Source organism: Choristoneura fumiferana, chromosome 26 (genome assembly GCF_025370935.1).
Source record: "Choristoneura fumiferana chromosome 26, NRCan_CFum_1, whole genome shotgun sequence".
Classification (NCBI taxonomy): domain Eukaryota; kingdom Metazoa; phylum Arthropoda; class Insecta; order Lepidoptera; family Tortricidae; genus Choristoneura; species Choristoneura fumiferana.
In genome coordinates this window covers 2,464,972-2,479,906 of record NC_133497.1, presented here as the reverse complement: position 1 = coordinate 2,479,906, position 14,935 = coordinate 2,464,972, and the positions used below count along the sequence as shown (strand labels likewise).

The 14,935-nt window shown below is 39.7% G+C and overlaps 2 protein-coding genes across 2 annotated transcripts in view; one reads left to right on the top strand and one right to left on the bottom strand.

Annotated features, from left to right (window-relative positions):
* LOC141443095 (1-phosphatidylinositol 4,5-bisphosphate phosphodiesterase epsilon-1-like) overlaps window positions 1-14,935 on the top strand; it is a 392,276-nt gene that overhangs the window by 342,631 nt on the left and 34,710 nt on the right.
* CstF50 (cleavage stimulation factor subunit 1 Cst50) overlaps window positions 1-14,935 on the bottom strand; it is a 55,489-nt gene that overhangs the window by 33,026 nt on the left and 7,528 nt on the right. Inside the window, exons 7-8 of the mRNA XM_074108033.1 lie at window positions 13,750-13,910; window positions 12,935-13,085 (exon numbers count right to left, since the gene is read on the bottom strand). Of these exons, the coding sequence (XP_073964134.1) occupies window positions 12,935-13,085; window positions 13,750-13,910 (312 nt within the window). The remainder of the gene's footprint in view (window positions 1-12,934; window positions 13,086-13,749; window positions 13,911-14,935) is intronic.

Here is a 14,935-nt window from a genome sequence, read left to right as displayed (position 1 = left end):
GCCGTGAAGCAGCAGTGCTTGCACTGTTGTGTTTCGGCTTGGAGAGTAAGACAGCCGGTGAAATTACTGGCACGTGAGGTATCCCATCTTAGGTCCCTAGGTTATCAACGCGTCTACAATACCCCTGGTGTTGCAGATGTTTATGGGCGGTGGTGATCTAACCATCAGGAGACCACTTGCTCGTTTGCCATCCAGTCGAATAAAACATTATATATTTGTTGCATTAACTATCGTAAGGCCCACTGTGCGGTTTAAACGTACCTTTCGACTCGCTGCTGGGGTTTTTCCATCTACCTATGATTTGGGTACTTTCAAAAGGCGAGTGTATCGCCTATTGCAAAGCCGGCGACGCACCCGCAGTCCTAATAATCCTGTAGGTGTCCATGGGAGGCGGTGATCACTTAGCATCAGGTGAATCTCTTGCTCGTTTGCCAGCGGTTTCATAAAAAAAACCGGCCAAGAGCGTGTCGGACACGCCCAAGATAGGGTTCCGTAGCCATTACGAAAAAAATCAAGAAATATTATGTGCGATTTATCACAATTAAAACACTTACCACAGTCTTAAAATCTGTTATTATTTATTACCAGAAAAAGAGCGTATCTTCACGGCACTTTACGTCCTTTTGTTGAGAAGCGCAGTTTTTCGGCAATAACTCAAAAACGGTATATCCGATCATGTTGAAACCAATTTTCGTTGAAAGTATTTATTAAGCGCTACTTACCTTTTCATGTTTTTTGCATATTTTTTGCTACTTTGGGAGCGATTATTTCCGGAAATCTTCACTTAATCAAAAAAGAGCTGTCGAACTATGTGCCACACGTTGATGCGAGTTAAAAAAAAAATATTTTTTTTCAATTTCTGTTACGTGTATGGAGAGTGCTTCTCCTAAAAATATTTAAGTATTTTTGTAATTTAACTACAAAACTAAATAGCGGCTTTGACAAGACATCTGTACTCCAAATTTCATTGATATACATCTTGTAGTTTTCGTGAGATGCCTGTGACATACGGACGGACTTTTACGAAACTATAAGGGTTCCGTTTTTGCCATTTTGGCTCCGGAACCCTAAAAAGTTCGCGGGGTTATTTTACAGTTAATTAACTAAAAGAGCACTGCTTCCTGCCTAGTTTAAGAAGACTCGAGACGAGCGAGCGGTTCTGGGAGAACCTGAAGCACCTCCGGACGGGCTCCGTCGGCTACGACACGCAGCTCGACTTCATGGACTTCGTGTCTCTCTTCAGGAGTTTCAGGTAAGACATCATCATCCATATCGGCTCACATAGCAACCGGTTCGGTTGGTTTGCCACTAGGTAATCTTTGGCATACTCGTAAAGTCGTTTGACAAGCAAAAGTCACTCAAATTCAAATTCAAAACATTTATTCAGTAAATAGGCCGCAATGGGCACTTTTACACGTCATTTTTTGAACTACCAGCGCTTTCGGAAAGACCATCATTGCCAAGAAGAATGCCAAGAAGAAACTTGGCAGAAAGTCATTTTTTCAACATAAAATAATCACAAATAAAATAACTTAAAAACTACAGTATACAATTAAAAAAAAAATACAAAAAAAATAATAATAATACAGGGATGTATAGGGTCCCTTAGTTACAAAACTAAACAACTATTATCTACGTTCAGTGGAAGTGTAGACTGCTTTCACCGTCATAAATAAAAAAAAAAAACCACTTAAGTCTAACCCCTCTCTCTCTTAACTTTGAATGTTTGTTCTCGGGTCTTAGATGTTCAATATGTATTTAAGTATGTATTTATCTATATAAGTATGTTTATCCGTTGCCTAGTATTCATAGTACAAGCTTTGCTTAGTTTGGTAGTAGGTCAATTGGTGTGAATTGCCCCATGATATTTATTTATTAAAAAGCCGTGGTGGCCTAGTGGTTTGACCTATCGCCTCTCAAACAGAGGGTCGTGGGTTCAAACCCCGGCTCGCACCTCTGAGTTTTTCGAAATTCATGTGCGGAATTACATTTGAAATTTACCACGAGCTTTGCGGTGAAGGAAAACATCGTGAGGAAACCTGCACAAACCTGCGAAGCAATTCAATGTGCGTGTGAAGTTCCCAATCCGCACTGGGCCCGCGTGGGAACTATGGCCCAAGCCCTCTTGTTCTGAGAGGAGACCTGTGCCCAGCAGTGGGACGTATATAGGCTGGGATGATGATTTATTTATTTATAACTTCGGCCCCGGCAACGATCCACCGAGCTCTCACGCTATGCCTACGCGTATCCCACAGCAGTCACTTCTATTTCTATGCCAGTGCCACGTATACGTGTCACAGACGTAACTCATTCCGGTGCCAGTAACAACAATGTTTGTGATCAAAAATTCTTTCTCCTATGCGTCGTTAACACGTATGTGTGTCAAAATAATCCGTACCTCCTAAAGGCTGGCATAGCGTAAGGGCTTAGCGGAACGTTGCCGGAGCTGAATGCGATCCATGAAGCTATTGCATAACGCATATCCCACAGCAGGCACAAATACTACCCACTACCTTCCGCTGGCGTTCGTGTCGTCACAGCCTAGTGTGTATATGTCTTTATTTTATGTGTTTAGTTTTTATGGGTCCCACTGAAAAACAGCGTTGTGGCTTGCCGCAACATTATGCTGAGTGGGTCCCAATTTATACTATTCGATGTTTTTTTTTAAATTATTATTTCATCCTAACGTGTTTTTTCTGTGTATCGAATATGTGTAAATAAATGTCTCTCTCTCTCTCTCTCTCTCTCTCTCATATACGTGTCACTGGCATAAGAGTAAGAACCAAAAAGTCACAGACGTTGTGTCACTGGGGCCGAACGTGTTAACTGTGATCTGCCTTCCTTGTCTACAGTCTAGCAATGCGTTCGGAGCTATGTGACGTATTCGAGCAGCTCGCCGTGCCGCGCACGCGCTCTCCTCTGCTCGCCGAGAAGAGCCGAAGCTCGCCCGAACTCTTCCGAAGCCGGACGGCCTTTAGGACAGGTGACCTTTAATATTTGTGTTTTGAAAGCAGCGGCAGTTTGAGGGGAGAAAAGTCCTTGAGTGGCGACCAAGAGCGGAAGACCAAGCGTTGGCAGGCCTCCCACTAGGTGGATGATGTCGTAAGAGCTGTGTTCAGATATTTTTGATCAATATTTTGCTCACAAGTTTATGAACTCGACTATACTTTGTTTATTATTTCATTTATAACAATTTCATTTAATGCTTGACCACTTGCTACTTAGACCAGTGACCCGTGATTGACCCTTATCTCACTTGATGAGAAGTGCAGATGAGGCCAAAAGTGTGTCTCACAAGTTCAGTAACAGCCTATTCACTCTAGCCTCGAAGAGCCCCCTGCTTCATAGACCACTTGCTACTTCGACCAGTTGTTTCTTAGACCACTTGTTACTAGACAAGTTTCTTCTTAGACCACTTGCTACTTAGACCAGTTGCTTCTTAGACGACTTGCTTCTTAGACCAGTTGCTACTTCGACCAGTTGCTTCTTAGACCACTTGTTACTTAGACCAGTTGCTTCTTAGACTAGTCGCTTCTTAGATCACTTGCTACTGAGACCAGTTGCTACTTAGACGAATAATACTACCCAGTCTGCTGCTTGCTCGCGTAAAAGTCTTAAAAAATCACATGTTATTTGTCCCCAGGTCTCCTGACGAGAAACGGGTCTTTAGACCTGGAACCCCCTAGCGACAAGGCGGCGAGGAAGAAAGCCTTCGACCTCCTCGCCGCAGCCGCCTTACCGGGTAAGTTCTCGAATTACCGAACAGGTTGTTTACTACACCAATCGATCGGTCATCGATCGACAGTTTTAACTACACTAATCGTTCGACTGCCGATCGTTGCCATCAATTGGCCCACAATAGATTAAGAAATACAAACGTAACTGAATCTCGTTGTCATCTGTACCTAAATAAGAGTGTTAACACACCACTCCACCATCATCATCATCATCATGTCAGCTGAAAGACGTCCACTGCTGGATATAGGCCTCCCCCAAAGACGTGGAAGCTGTCGATCAACGTCAACCAAATACATTCTAGTTTAAATAAAAAGTTGGCTTATGTAGAAAAGGGAACTATTGTATTGACGAAACGTAGGTACGTTTAATTTGTTTTCATACAAAAATTAGGTAATACCTAGTTGCCAAAGTAAGTCATCGGCGAAAAGTTGGTTGGCAAGTGATATTCGGTCAAATGAAATTCTTTCTTTCTATCACACGGTATAAAAGGAGGTTAGAAAGAGATGGTAAATGAGATCGCGAATCAGCGCTAGACAATACGGCTTCTGATTACATCGTTGTTTTGTCAGGGGCATGTCCAGACGTGAGTGGGCGGGTGCTGACGCTCCCAACGCTGGGCAAGTTCTGCGAGACGCGACAGAACGAACCTAAGACTGAGCAGCAACTAAAGGACATTATTCAGGTACGTATTTAGCACTAATCTAAGATTTGTTAAATCTACTAATAATTATAAATGCGGGTGAGACTATTTACCGGCCTGGCTAATACCGACCTGAAAATACTCGTATCGACCCGAATTCGTGTTTACGCCCATAGAAACTTATGTCAAACTGATATGAGTTACTATGGGCGAGTAGGTAGGTACCTATACGAATAATTCGGGTCGGTATTTCCAAGTCGGTATTAGCTAGGCCGCTAAACAGTATCACCCTTAAATGCGATAACCAGTTTGTATGTGTGCGTGTGTATGTTTGTCGCATAAAATGTACTTGGTATTTTTGGTTCCGATTCTGTTTCTGGTTCCATAATAAACTAATTGAAAACATCTGGTTCCGCTTTCGGTTTCGATAAATCCACATCCGTTATATCCCTGCTCTTTATACTACAAAAAGGTTATAAGAAAGTGCTAAGTACAAAGGCAGATATCCCTGAAGGGATCTCCGCCAGTCAACTTTTGAGTAGTAAAGAAGAGCAATTAAATTAAATGTACTATTAGGTTAATTGAATTTAGCATTTTTTTACAGAGGCACGAACCAGACCGGACGTTGCGGTCCGAGAACTGCCTCTCCTTCGAAGGTTTTGTACGCTTCCTGACAGACAAGGACAACTACGCCTTCGTGCCTGAGCAGAGGAGAGCCAACAACTTTAATGGGTGAGTGAAGATTATTACAACCGGCCGCCACAAAACAGATAGGTACAGAAGTCAATCTCATGTATGTACTTCACTTTTCATACCTACGCTCGGCGGTCGCTCTAAGGTTGTCAACTATGGCTTATGCACAAAAAACTATCGTGGTAGTGGCACTCGTATCTAGTTGTTTGATTTATTGAAACGGGAAGAATGGAAATATAAATTAATAATAACTAAAATATTTTAATTTTAATGTTCATTGTTATACCTACTTATCTCTCTGAAACCACTGGTAGCTTAAAAAACGACAATAATCACCGTTTAATTTTCAATTTAAACAACCGTCAACTGAACAGTTATGATAACTTTTTCGTGGCTCCATTATTGGACAAAAAGTTCACAGCGCGTGTCTCAAGCGGATGGCTGTCGCGCTCGCACTGGTCCCAAGCGGTCCGAGATATCGTGTCCGTAAGCAGCAGGGCTACTACGAAGCTCGAAACTCGAAGTTCGTGTCGTGCGGTCCACGGTATTTGACAACTCCTGATTTTGCCATAACTTAATATTATTATGAAAATATAGATAAACAGATAGTGTTAGCGAAGAGAAAATTTAAATCGGTTGAAAATTGGATATATTGATTTTTTGAAAAATCTATATACCTGTCTCTTTCTCAAACGCTTTTCTATGTGCAGCAAGTATAGCGGTACTGGCGTGTGACGTCACATGCTAGTAAGTCTTTCTCTGTCTAATCTTGAATCTTTGTTATTTGTAAAGGTAGCTTAAAAATTGTTTTTCTATTCGATAACAGGCATTGTGTAGTTTTAATTTATAAAACATATACAAAATAGTCAAATACCGTATTATAAGTGTCAGAGGGACGGAACGACACGAACTTCAATTTTCGAATTTTGTAGTAGCTGCAATTTTGGCTAGCTGGAACGTTTCCAAGAAAATGCGATGGAAAAGAATTATTGTATTCACCACACATCTGTACTCGCTTTTCGGTTATTTCGCTGATAAAGATTTTTTAACAGCAAACCTGAAGAAGACGACGCCGAGAGCCAAGAGTTAGCCAAAGAGATGAACGGACCGTTGAGCCAGTACTTCATAGCCAGCAGTCACAACACCTACCTGACTGGACACCAGCTGAAGGGCGAGTCTTCAGTCGAGCTATATAGTCAAGTAAGTCGACCCTTTTCATTTATCTATTTACTTATGTCGTAGGTTGGGTCTCTACCTAACGGTAAAGGTAGTAGCGGCAACGGTAAAAAATGGTCTTTCTCTCTCTATTATTAATTACACCATCATTAAATATTATAGTACCTACCTAGTTAGTACCGAGCGCTATAGCCACGTTACGGAATCGAAACAGGGGCGAATAGAGCGGCCGGCGCGGCACAGCACTCGACCAGCGACCGGACTGCGCGGCGTGGCACTGCGTAGCTTTGTCTTGCGAAGATGGGTTAGCGGCCGTGTAAATGACGCTTGGCTGTGTGCGTGCGTCGATTCGGGCGCTAGTATGAAGTCAATCAACTGCCTATTATTAATCCAAAAAACCAATCATAATTTGATTGCTTAGTAGCGACATCTCTTGTCTGGGTGACCGGTTGGTTCCGAAAGAGTGTGCGTCTGTCGATGCCACATAGATGTCGCTAGTGCAGCTGCTTAATAGCAAAGTAGAAATAAGCAACCTGAGATATGTATGCATAGGAAAAATTCGCGTCTAGATTCCTGGCCAGCATGGTGTAGGGTAACACGCAGCACGAAATGCTGAGGACCCGGGTGCGATTCCCAGTGCTGGTCTCTTTTTCTTGTGCATCCTTCTCTCAGTTTGTATTTTCGATATGCCTATTATTTGTATTGTGGCGCTTGCCGCCCCTGCGCAGAGCTTTGCCTAATATGCCCTATTGAACAGCAATAATAGGTCAGTAACAGATGACCTAAGGCCGTATTGTCTAACTCTTTGGTTAAAGCGCGTTCACGGTGCATGCAGGCCGCTTCCGACCGAAGCAACTGGAGTCTATGGGCAGACCTCTGTCCAACAGTGGACGTCCTATGGCTGATATGATAATGATGGGCCGTAATAGCACACGAGTTGAAAATAAAAGACAAATAAGACGACACTGCTTTATTATCCAGAATTAAAACTAAACCTTAATACTAACCTATAACATAATTTTTGATATAAATCTATGCATTATTTTAATGCGTATTACGCCTGTACCAAAACCTTGCTCTGTAGTCATCGCTGCAAGTCAAGAAGGCCGGCGCAGTGCCCGAATGCACGATGTGTCTGAAATGAAAAATAAATCATAAAAAAATCATACAAGCTTCTTTCGCGGACTGTACTTTTTGCTGATCGTTCTTGCAATGTCATCCAAAATATCCGCGAAATATCGCTAAGGTCTATTATGTCGCTAGAGTAGCTTATGTCGCTAAAGTCTATTATGCCGCTAGTGTAACTAGTCGCTATATTGCTAGAGTAGCTTATATCGCTAGCATCTGTTTTGTCGGTAGAGTAGCTGTGTCGCTAGTGCATTTAGTTGCTGTTGTCGCTAGGGTAGGTCACTAAGGTCTATTATGTTGCTAGAGTAGCTTATGTCGATAGGGTCTGTCTTGTAGCTAGTGTAGCTAATGTCGCTGGTGTCATCACTCACCGCACAGCGCCGTTGTGCCCCAGCGACATGAGCTGCGCCCGCGACGCGCTCCTAGAGTGCCAGGTGCATAGAGAAGTGTCTCGCCTCGTCGGAAAATATGACGTAGTCTTCGTTATGGTTGAATATCGCCTGCGCTTGATTGCTCTTGCTTGCCTGGGAAAGAAATATACATAATCATAACCACTATTGTAATGTGAATGTGACTGTGTTTGTTACGCTTTCGCACTTAATTACTCAACCGATTGTGATGTATTATTTGGTAAGGAGATAAATTAAGATGCACATAGAATTGTTTTTATCTCGGAAAATTGGATTAGCTCCCATAACGAAACTGGCCCCATACTCATCATCCAGCCATTTGCATGGCATTGCGTGGCTTTATATGTACCACTGCAGGGCACAGGCCTCCTCTCAGAATGAGAGGGCTTGGGCAGTTGTTCCCACGCGGACCCAGTGCGGATTGGGAACTTCACACATACCGTTGAATTGCTTCGCAGTTTGTGCAGGTTTCCTCACATTTTTTCCTTCACTGTAAAGCTCGTGGTAAATTTAAAATGTGATTCCGCACATGAATTTCGAAAAAACTCACGAGGTGCAAGCCGGGTTTGAACCCACAATCCTCTGCTTGAGAGGCCATAGGTCAAACCACTAGACCACCCCGTTCCCATCCATATTCCCTAACCATCACGACGGTCCTATTCTACGAAGTGCATAATTCAAACTTCGTAGCTTGCTGTCCCGCTGACGCTTGTGTTATTTAATACAAGAGATGAGCGGGACGGTACGATACGAACTCCTATTTTCGAATTTTCGTAGCTGACATTAGAGTCGACCCTGCAAGCGTCTTCTGTGTCACTCATTCATTCACTTTTGAAAACTTTTAAATCCACAAACAAAGAACGAATAACTAAAGGTGCAACCGTTCTGAAGAAAATGCGCGCACCATACATGTTTCAATCATTTTTTATTTATATAGATTAACTTTTTTAACTACACGTGCGGCCGTGATATTAGTTTGCCCGACATGTGTATTCCTTTTGTCACTAATTTTAGGGTTCCGCGAATCAGTTAGCGATATGAAACGTACACAGCAAACTTACCAGTGGTTCCGGCGCCCGTGTATTGTATGAGACACTGCTGCTCGAGAGCTCCATAGCTTAATGGAAGAATCCAGCCCCGATGTTAGAAGATACTGTAAAAAATACAAGCTTTTTAACACCCTTGAATCAGCTTTGAAATTAACTGAAAAGAAATAACCTAACCAAACAAAAAGTTGGCAAAACCCCCGACTTTGTCACTTCAAAGTTCAATATCTCAAAAACGGTGAACCGATTTTAATAAAACATGTCTAAGAACCATCGCTAGAAAACTTACTTTCAAATAAAAAAACCGCATTCAAATCGGTCACCCGTTTAAGAGCTACACTGCCACAGACAGACACACAGATATACAGGCAGACACACAGACACACATAGCGGTCAAACTTATAACACCCCTCTTTTTGCGTCGGGATTAAAATGAAATGAAATTTTGCTTCGCCTGTAGCTATACCTATGTGATGTGACCAATCCAAATGAGACACTATGGAGAATCTGTTTTTAGGAATTATGGCGGCGACAAAGATTTAATAAAAGAATGATTGATTTTAAATAACCTTTTTTGATAGTAATATGCATTATTCATATTTGCAAAGTATACTTTTGGCAGTGACTTCAAACAATTAAACCGCACACGATTGAACTGTGTCCGTGTTGCATACAATTTTATAATATTCTTTTAATCTTTTTTTTTTCATGAGTTGTTGGCGTGAGTGCTATCATTCGCTTAGTTATTTAGTTTTTAGATAAGGTCGTCACTGAAAATCAGCGCCTTATACTAAGTGGGGACCAATTTAGCGTCATGTATGTCTTGTCTTTTCTCCATTGTTATGTTAATTGTGATGTTTTTATGCGTTAAAGCACTGATGTATTAAACTGTAGATCCACAGTCGCGCGTCCGAATATGTCCGAGCCAAATGAGCGCCACTTTGGTAAATGTGGCCTTCTTTTTTCTCATTACGTTGTTGTCAGTGCAAGCGTAACGATGCCCACGTGCGTCTTTAAAAAGTGCAAAAATCACTCGCGAAAACGAACAAATCTGATGGAATATCATACTTTCAGCGAGTATTTGTTGTTTTTTCTATTAAATTCTAATAATCAGAGAGAAATATTGTTTTAAATTTAATTTTAAAGCCATTTCTAAATTGCTAATTAAAAGATAAACGTTGCCAGAATTCCACAACATTGACAAATGCCTTGTCTTTGTCACACGCACAGGAAAGCATATCAGTAAAACGAAACAGATAAACAACAGAACATGGAACAAAAGTGTAGTGGAGTTGCCGTCACTCTATTTTATTTACCGAGTCGCCTAGCAACGGGTAGCTATGTCGTTTGAATATTTACCTTGAAGTTTGCGATTTTAATTATGTTTTATAAAGCTTCGATAATATAATGTACTGACTGTCTGACTGTGTGGTTTATTCGTTTTTGTGCAAAATTAATAAAGCAATTTATGAACCACAAACCTCAATGAAGCCAACTTTGATAAAGCGCTCGCCAAATCTACACCGTATTAATCACTATGTTTACCTATTGTTTTTTTACACTAAAAAAATCATACTAAGTATTTAACACTATTTACAAGGTTTATAATACAGTTTAATTTATTCACACTAGCCGAGCTTCTTATTATTTAATTACACAACATACGAAGTGCGCCGAATCTCCGCGAATGAACTATGCTGACAGACAGCCTGCAATTTTTTTTTTGAGCTGCGCGCGGCGTGCGCTGGCAATGGTTTTAGAAGCAAACAGCCAGAACCAAGGAGGATGAGAATTCAAATTGTTTTTTATTCGAAATACTTGCACAAGTGCTTACATTTCGGCGATATTTTTAGAAGCTTTTCTTTAGCTTGCCCTGTTTGTTTATTTATTTATTTATTGTTTGTTTGGGTCAAATCTTGGAAGCTAAATTTGACCCACTTCCAGTGGTCCGATCGACTTGAAATTTGGCATACTTATGTAAATTTGATGACGATACAATAATCTGGTAGTGATAACTTGGTGGTTCTGTCAGAATCGTCTCTGCATGAGGGAACTCCTCAATAGTTAATAGTACCGACTTGAAATTTGGTACAGATATGTAGTTTAGACGACAATTCAAGTACAGTCAACAAAAAAGCTTGTGTTAAAAATTAAATTTTTAACTAAAACTTATTACAAGCATATATATTATTTGCAGTGTAATGTAACTATGTTTGCTCGGGTGGAATCTTTCAACTCAAATTTGAAGTGGATATCTTCAACCGATTGAGCTGAAATTTTACACGCATGTATACTTAAATCCGATGACAATGCAATATTATTATAACATGGAGTTGATCTGATGATAAAGCTAGCGGGTGACCATAGGAACTCTGTGATAAACGACACAACCACATCGAGTTTAGACTCGTTTGTCGTCTTGACGAGTACTTCGGTAACCAGGGGCATAAAATAGGTCTCTAGGTGCAGCGTTTTGGGCTGTGCGTTGATATATCGTCAGTTAGTCAGTTTATTATTTTATAGACAGTGCCGGATTAGCCCATAAGCAAATTAAGCGATTGCTTAGGGCATCAATCACGTCTTGGGGGCACCATAAACAGCAACAATTTTTTTTTGTTAGCACATAAAAATAAGGCTGTTTGAAAATCCGCTCGCTCGTGCCTCCCTATAATATAATCTCTATCGTATTTCATAAATATAATATTTCGTCGTAATAAATACTTATTTAAAATATCGATAGGGGGGGGGGGGGGCATAGGCGTGCATTGCTTAAGGCATCAAATAGTCTTAATCCGGCTGTATATAGATTATCTCGAAAACGGTAAACATTTGGACTAAAGAAAATTAGCTTAAAAGTTACCTTTTTTTTATTTTTTTATTTAACTGACAAAAAATTTTTATTAAAAAGTCCTCTCCGAAAGTCCGAATGCATTCTTTGTTCTACAACCTGAATTCGTCCGTCTTAAGAAACGTCAAACTCATCCAAGCAATCTTGCAACGTCGCCTTCAATGTAGCAAGTGAAATTAATCCCTCTGCCTTTTCTGATAAGGCTTACATTCATATTCGAGCATGCGTATGTGAAATTGTGGAGTTAGCTGTCAAGTGTCAAGCGTTGTGAGTTTTGCCGCTAGCGAAATTCAACTGTAATAGAGTAAAGACTAGGTTCAAATTTCGTCACGTATTCTTTCTATTTGTTTGTGTGGTGGATCAGTGTTCTACGCACACGTAAATATTTTTATTAATTGTGGAATATGGCCGCTAGCGAAATTCAACTGTAACTTAGTAAAGACTAGGTTCAAATTTCGTCACGTATTCTTTTAATTAATTTGTGTGGGTGATGATTTTATTTGTTACACAAACAAATAAATAGTTCGGACATTCTTTGATGAGGATTTTGTTTGGCAATGTGTATCTACAGTTTAATACATCAGTGCGTTAAATAAATGTTTTTCTTTCTTTTATAATTGATGTTTTTTTTATCTATGATTGATTTGTTTGTTCTTTGATTTGATCATAAGAAGATATCATGTTGCTCTGGCAAGATAAAAAACAAAATGTGTAACAAAACATCGCCTTATAAGATCAAAACACATGAACAAAAATATTCAGATATAAAAGATGCGCGTTCTAAGTGTTCTAACTCAAAGCGAAATAACCCCTCGTATGTCAGAAATAAAAAAAAACTGCATCCAAGCCTTGTTTACCCGCACAGGTTCGAATCCCGTCCGCAGCGCCATGTAAAAAAACAAACACTGAATCCACCATAATGCATTATCATATCGTTCGTCCCTTTCCTACACATTTAACCTATATAATTTCATCTTCCCTTTCATTCATCGCTCAAGCTCACTGTTCATACGTCTCTGTCTTACATCAAATAAACTCACGCATTCTGCCTCTTTCGCACCCTAACATTCCTATTAAATATCACCTTACAAAATAAAACCAATTTCACAGATTGAAATAAAAATATGGAAAAAGATGGCCTTAATTTTGCCACATCTGTGTCTAGACATACGAGAGATTAATAAGGCAATAAGTATTAGCTGAGAGAATTTTCTAATAACAATTCGATCGCTAACAATAACATGATGGCACCAACCTTGCTGTTTCTGGTGAACGCCACCGAGCTGACCTCGTGTCCGTCGTGCGCGTTCACAAACGTGTTGAAGCAACGGTTGGACACGGTGTCCCAAAGCTTGACGCAGCCGTCGGCGCTGCCGCTCGCGAAGTACTTGCCGTTAGGGGAAAACCTGGCGGCAAATGCTGTATCAAAAATATTTACATGGTCCGCCTTTGTACAAGTATCTCAAAGTTTGGCAATTGTATTTTGTTTATTTTCCTTTGTACAATAAAGAGTTCACATACATACATGGTTTAACATTAGGGTGAGCAAGCTGCATATTTCAATTAAAATATTCAATTACATAATTAATCAGGGGGAGGCCTGTCTAATATTGTATGTCCTACAACTGATATGATGATGAACTAATCGATAACGTAAATAATTACGTTTTCGTAATCATCAATTATGAAATTGATCGACAACAAAAAAAAAACATTAATCACAATATCAATCGTCAATCACGCAATTAATCATTCACGAAAAAAAAAACAAAAAAAAAACATTAATTTTACTTGACGGAGTTAAAACTTGCTGCTGATACTGTTCCGCGTCATTCATAATCGGAACCATTTTTTTGTCGTCAGAAAATCAACTAACAATCCCAAAATCGATCATCAATAACGAAATTAATCCTCAACCAAAAATCAATCACAAAGTTGATCATCAGTCACCAAATTAATCACCAGTCACAAAATCAATCATTAATCACAAAATTTATCATCAATCACAAATTTTATGATTAATCACACCACAAAAAAATGATAATAAAAAAATTCAATAATTAATTTTACTTGATGGAGTTGACTTGTTGCTGATGATGGTGCGCGGGCACGGGGCACACGAAGCACTGGCTAGTGGTGACGTCATACAGACGAATCACCGGGTGCGTCGTGGCCGCTATTATGTGGTCGCCCAGCGGGTGGAATGCCACGCATAGCACTTGCTCAGCGTCCTGAAACGAATGGGTCAATTACCTTTTTAGTGTACAGTCCCGAGTAAAAAAAGGTTCGTCACCTTAAGATCTATTTTCCCTTGCTCAGTATGAGCGATAATCTGCTTTAACAATTGAGTATGACATACGTCAACCTGCTAAACATAATCTTGTTTAAAGGTGACCATAGCAACCCTACCACTGCACCTTGGCACTGACAAACACTGACAATTAAATAGAACATTATTTGATTCAAACTCTTACGACGCTGTTTGTTAAAAAGGTTTAGTATTGATATGAAACTAGATATATGTTAGAGGTGTATACTATTTTGACCCTTATTATCATGTCAAGTAAGTATAATTTGATATGCACTTGTCTACTTAGTGCTTTGGTTTCAAAACGTACTAAGAGTCTATGACTGTATAAAGGAATCAATTTAATAACTGACGAAGGTTTTCCTACTCCCACTGTACTTTGTTCAAATTCAAATTCAAATCATTTATTCAGTAAATAAGCCGCAATTATAAACTACCAGCGCTTTCGGAAAGACCATCATTGCCAAGAAGAAACTTGGCGGAAAGCCATAATTTTTTTCAAAATAAAATATTTAAAAACTACAGTATAAAATTAAAGAAAAAAATTACATGAAAAGAGCAATAATAATACAGGGATGTATGCGGTCCCTTAGCTACAAAACTAAAATTAAACATAATATCTACGTTCAGTGGAAGTGTATAATGCTTCCACCGTCATTAAATAAAAACAAAAAAGTTGATTCTGAAATATACATTTCTGATCAAGTAACCATTAAGCTTTTGGATTCCAAAGGCAATGTTGCCATGGTAACGTCTCCAGAGTTATTAAAAGTATACATCAACAATGTTTCTAAGGAAGTCTATCACTGATGTCTCCGAGTTACGGAATAGAAATAACATACAAAAAATTTATTGATAAAGATTGATCCAAACATTAATAAATGACGGATTAAAGTCGAAAGACGGAAGGAAAAATAACGGCCAAAAACGCATAAACATAATCCGCTA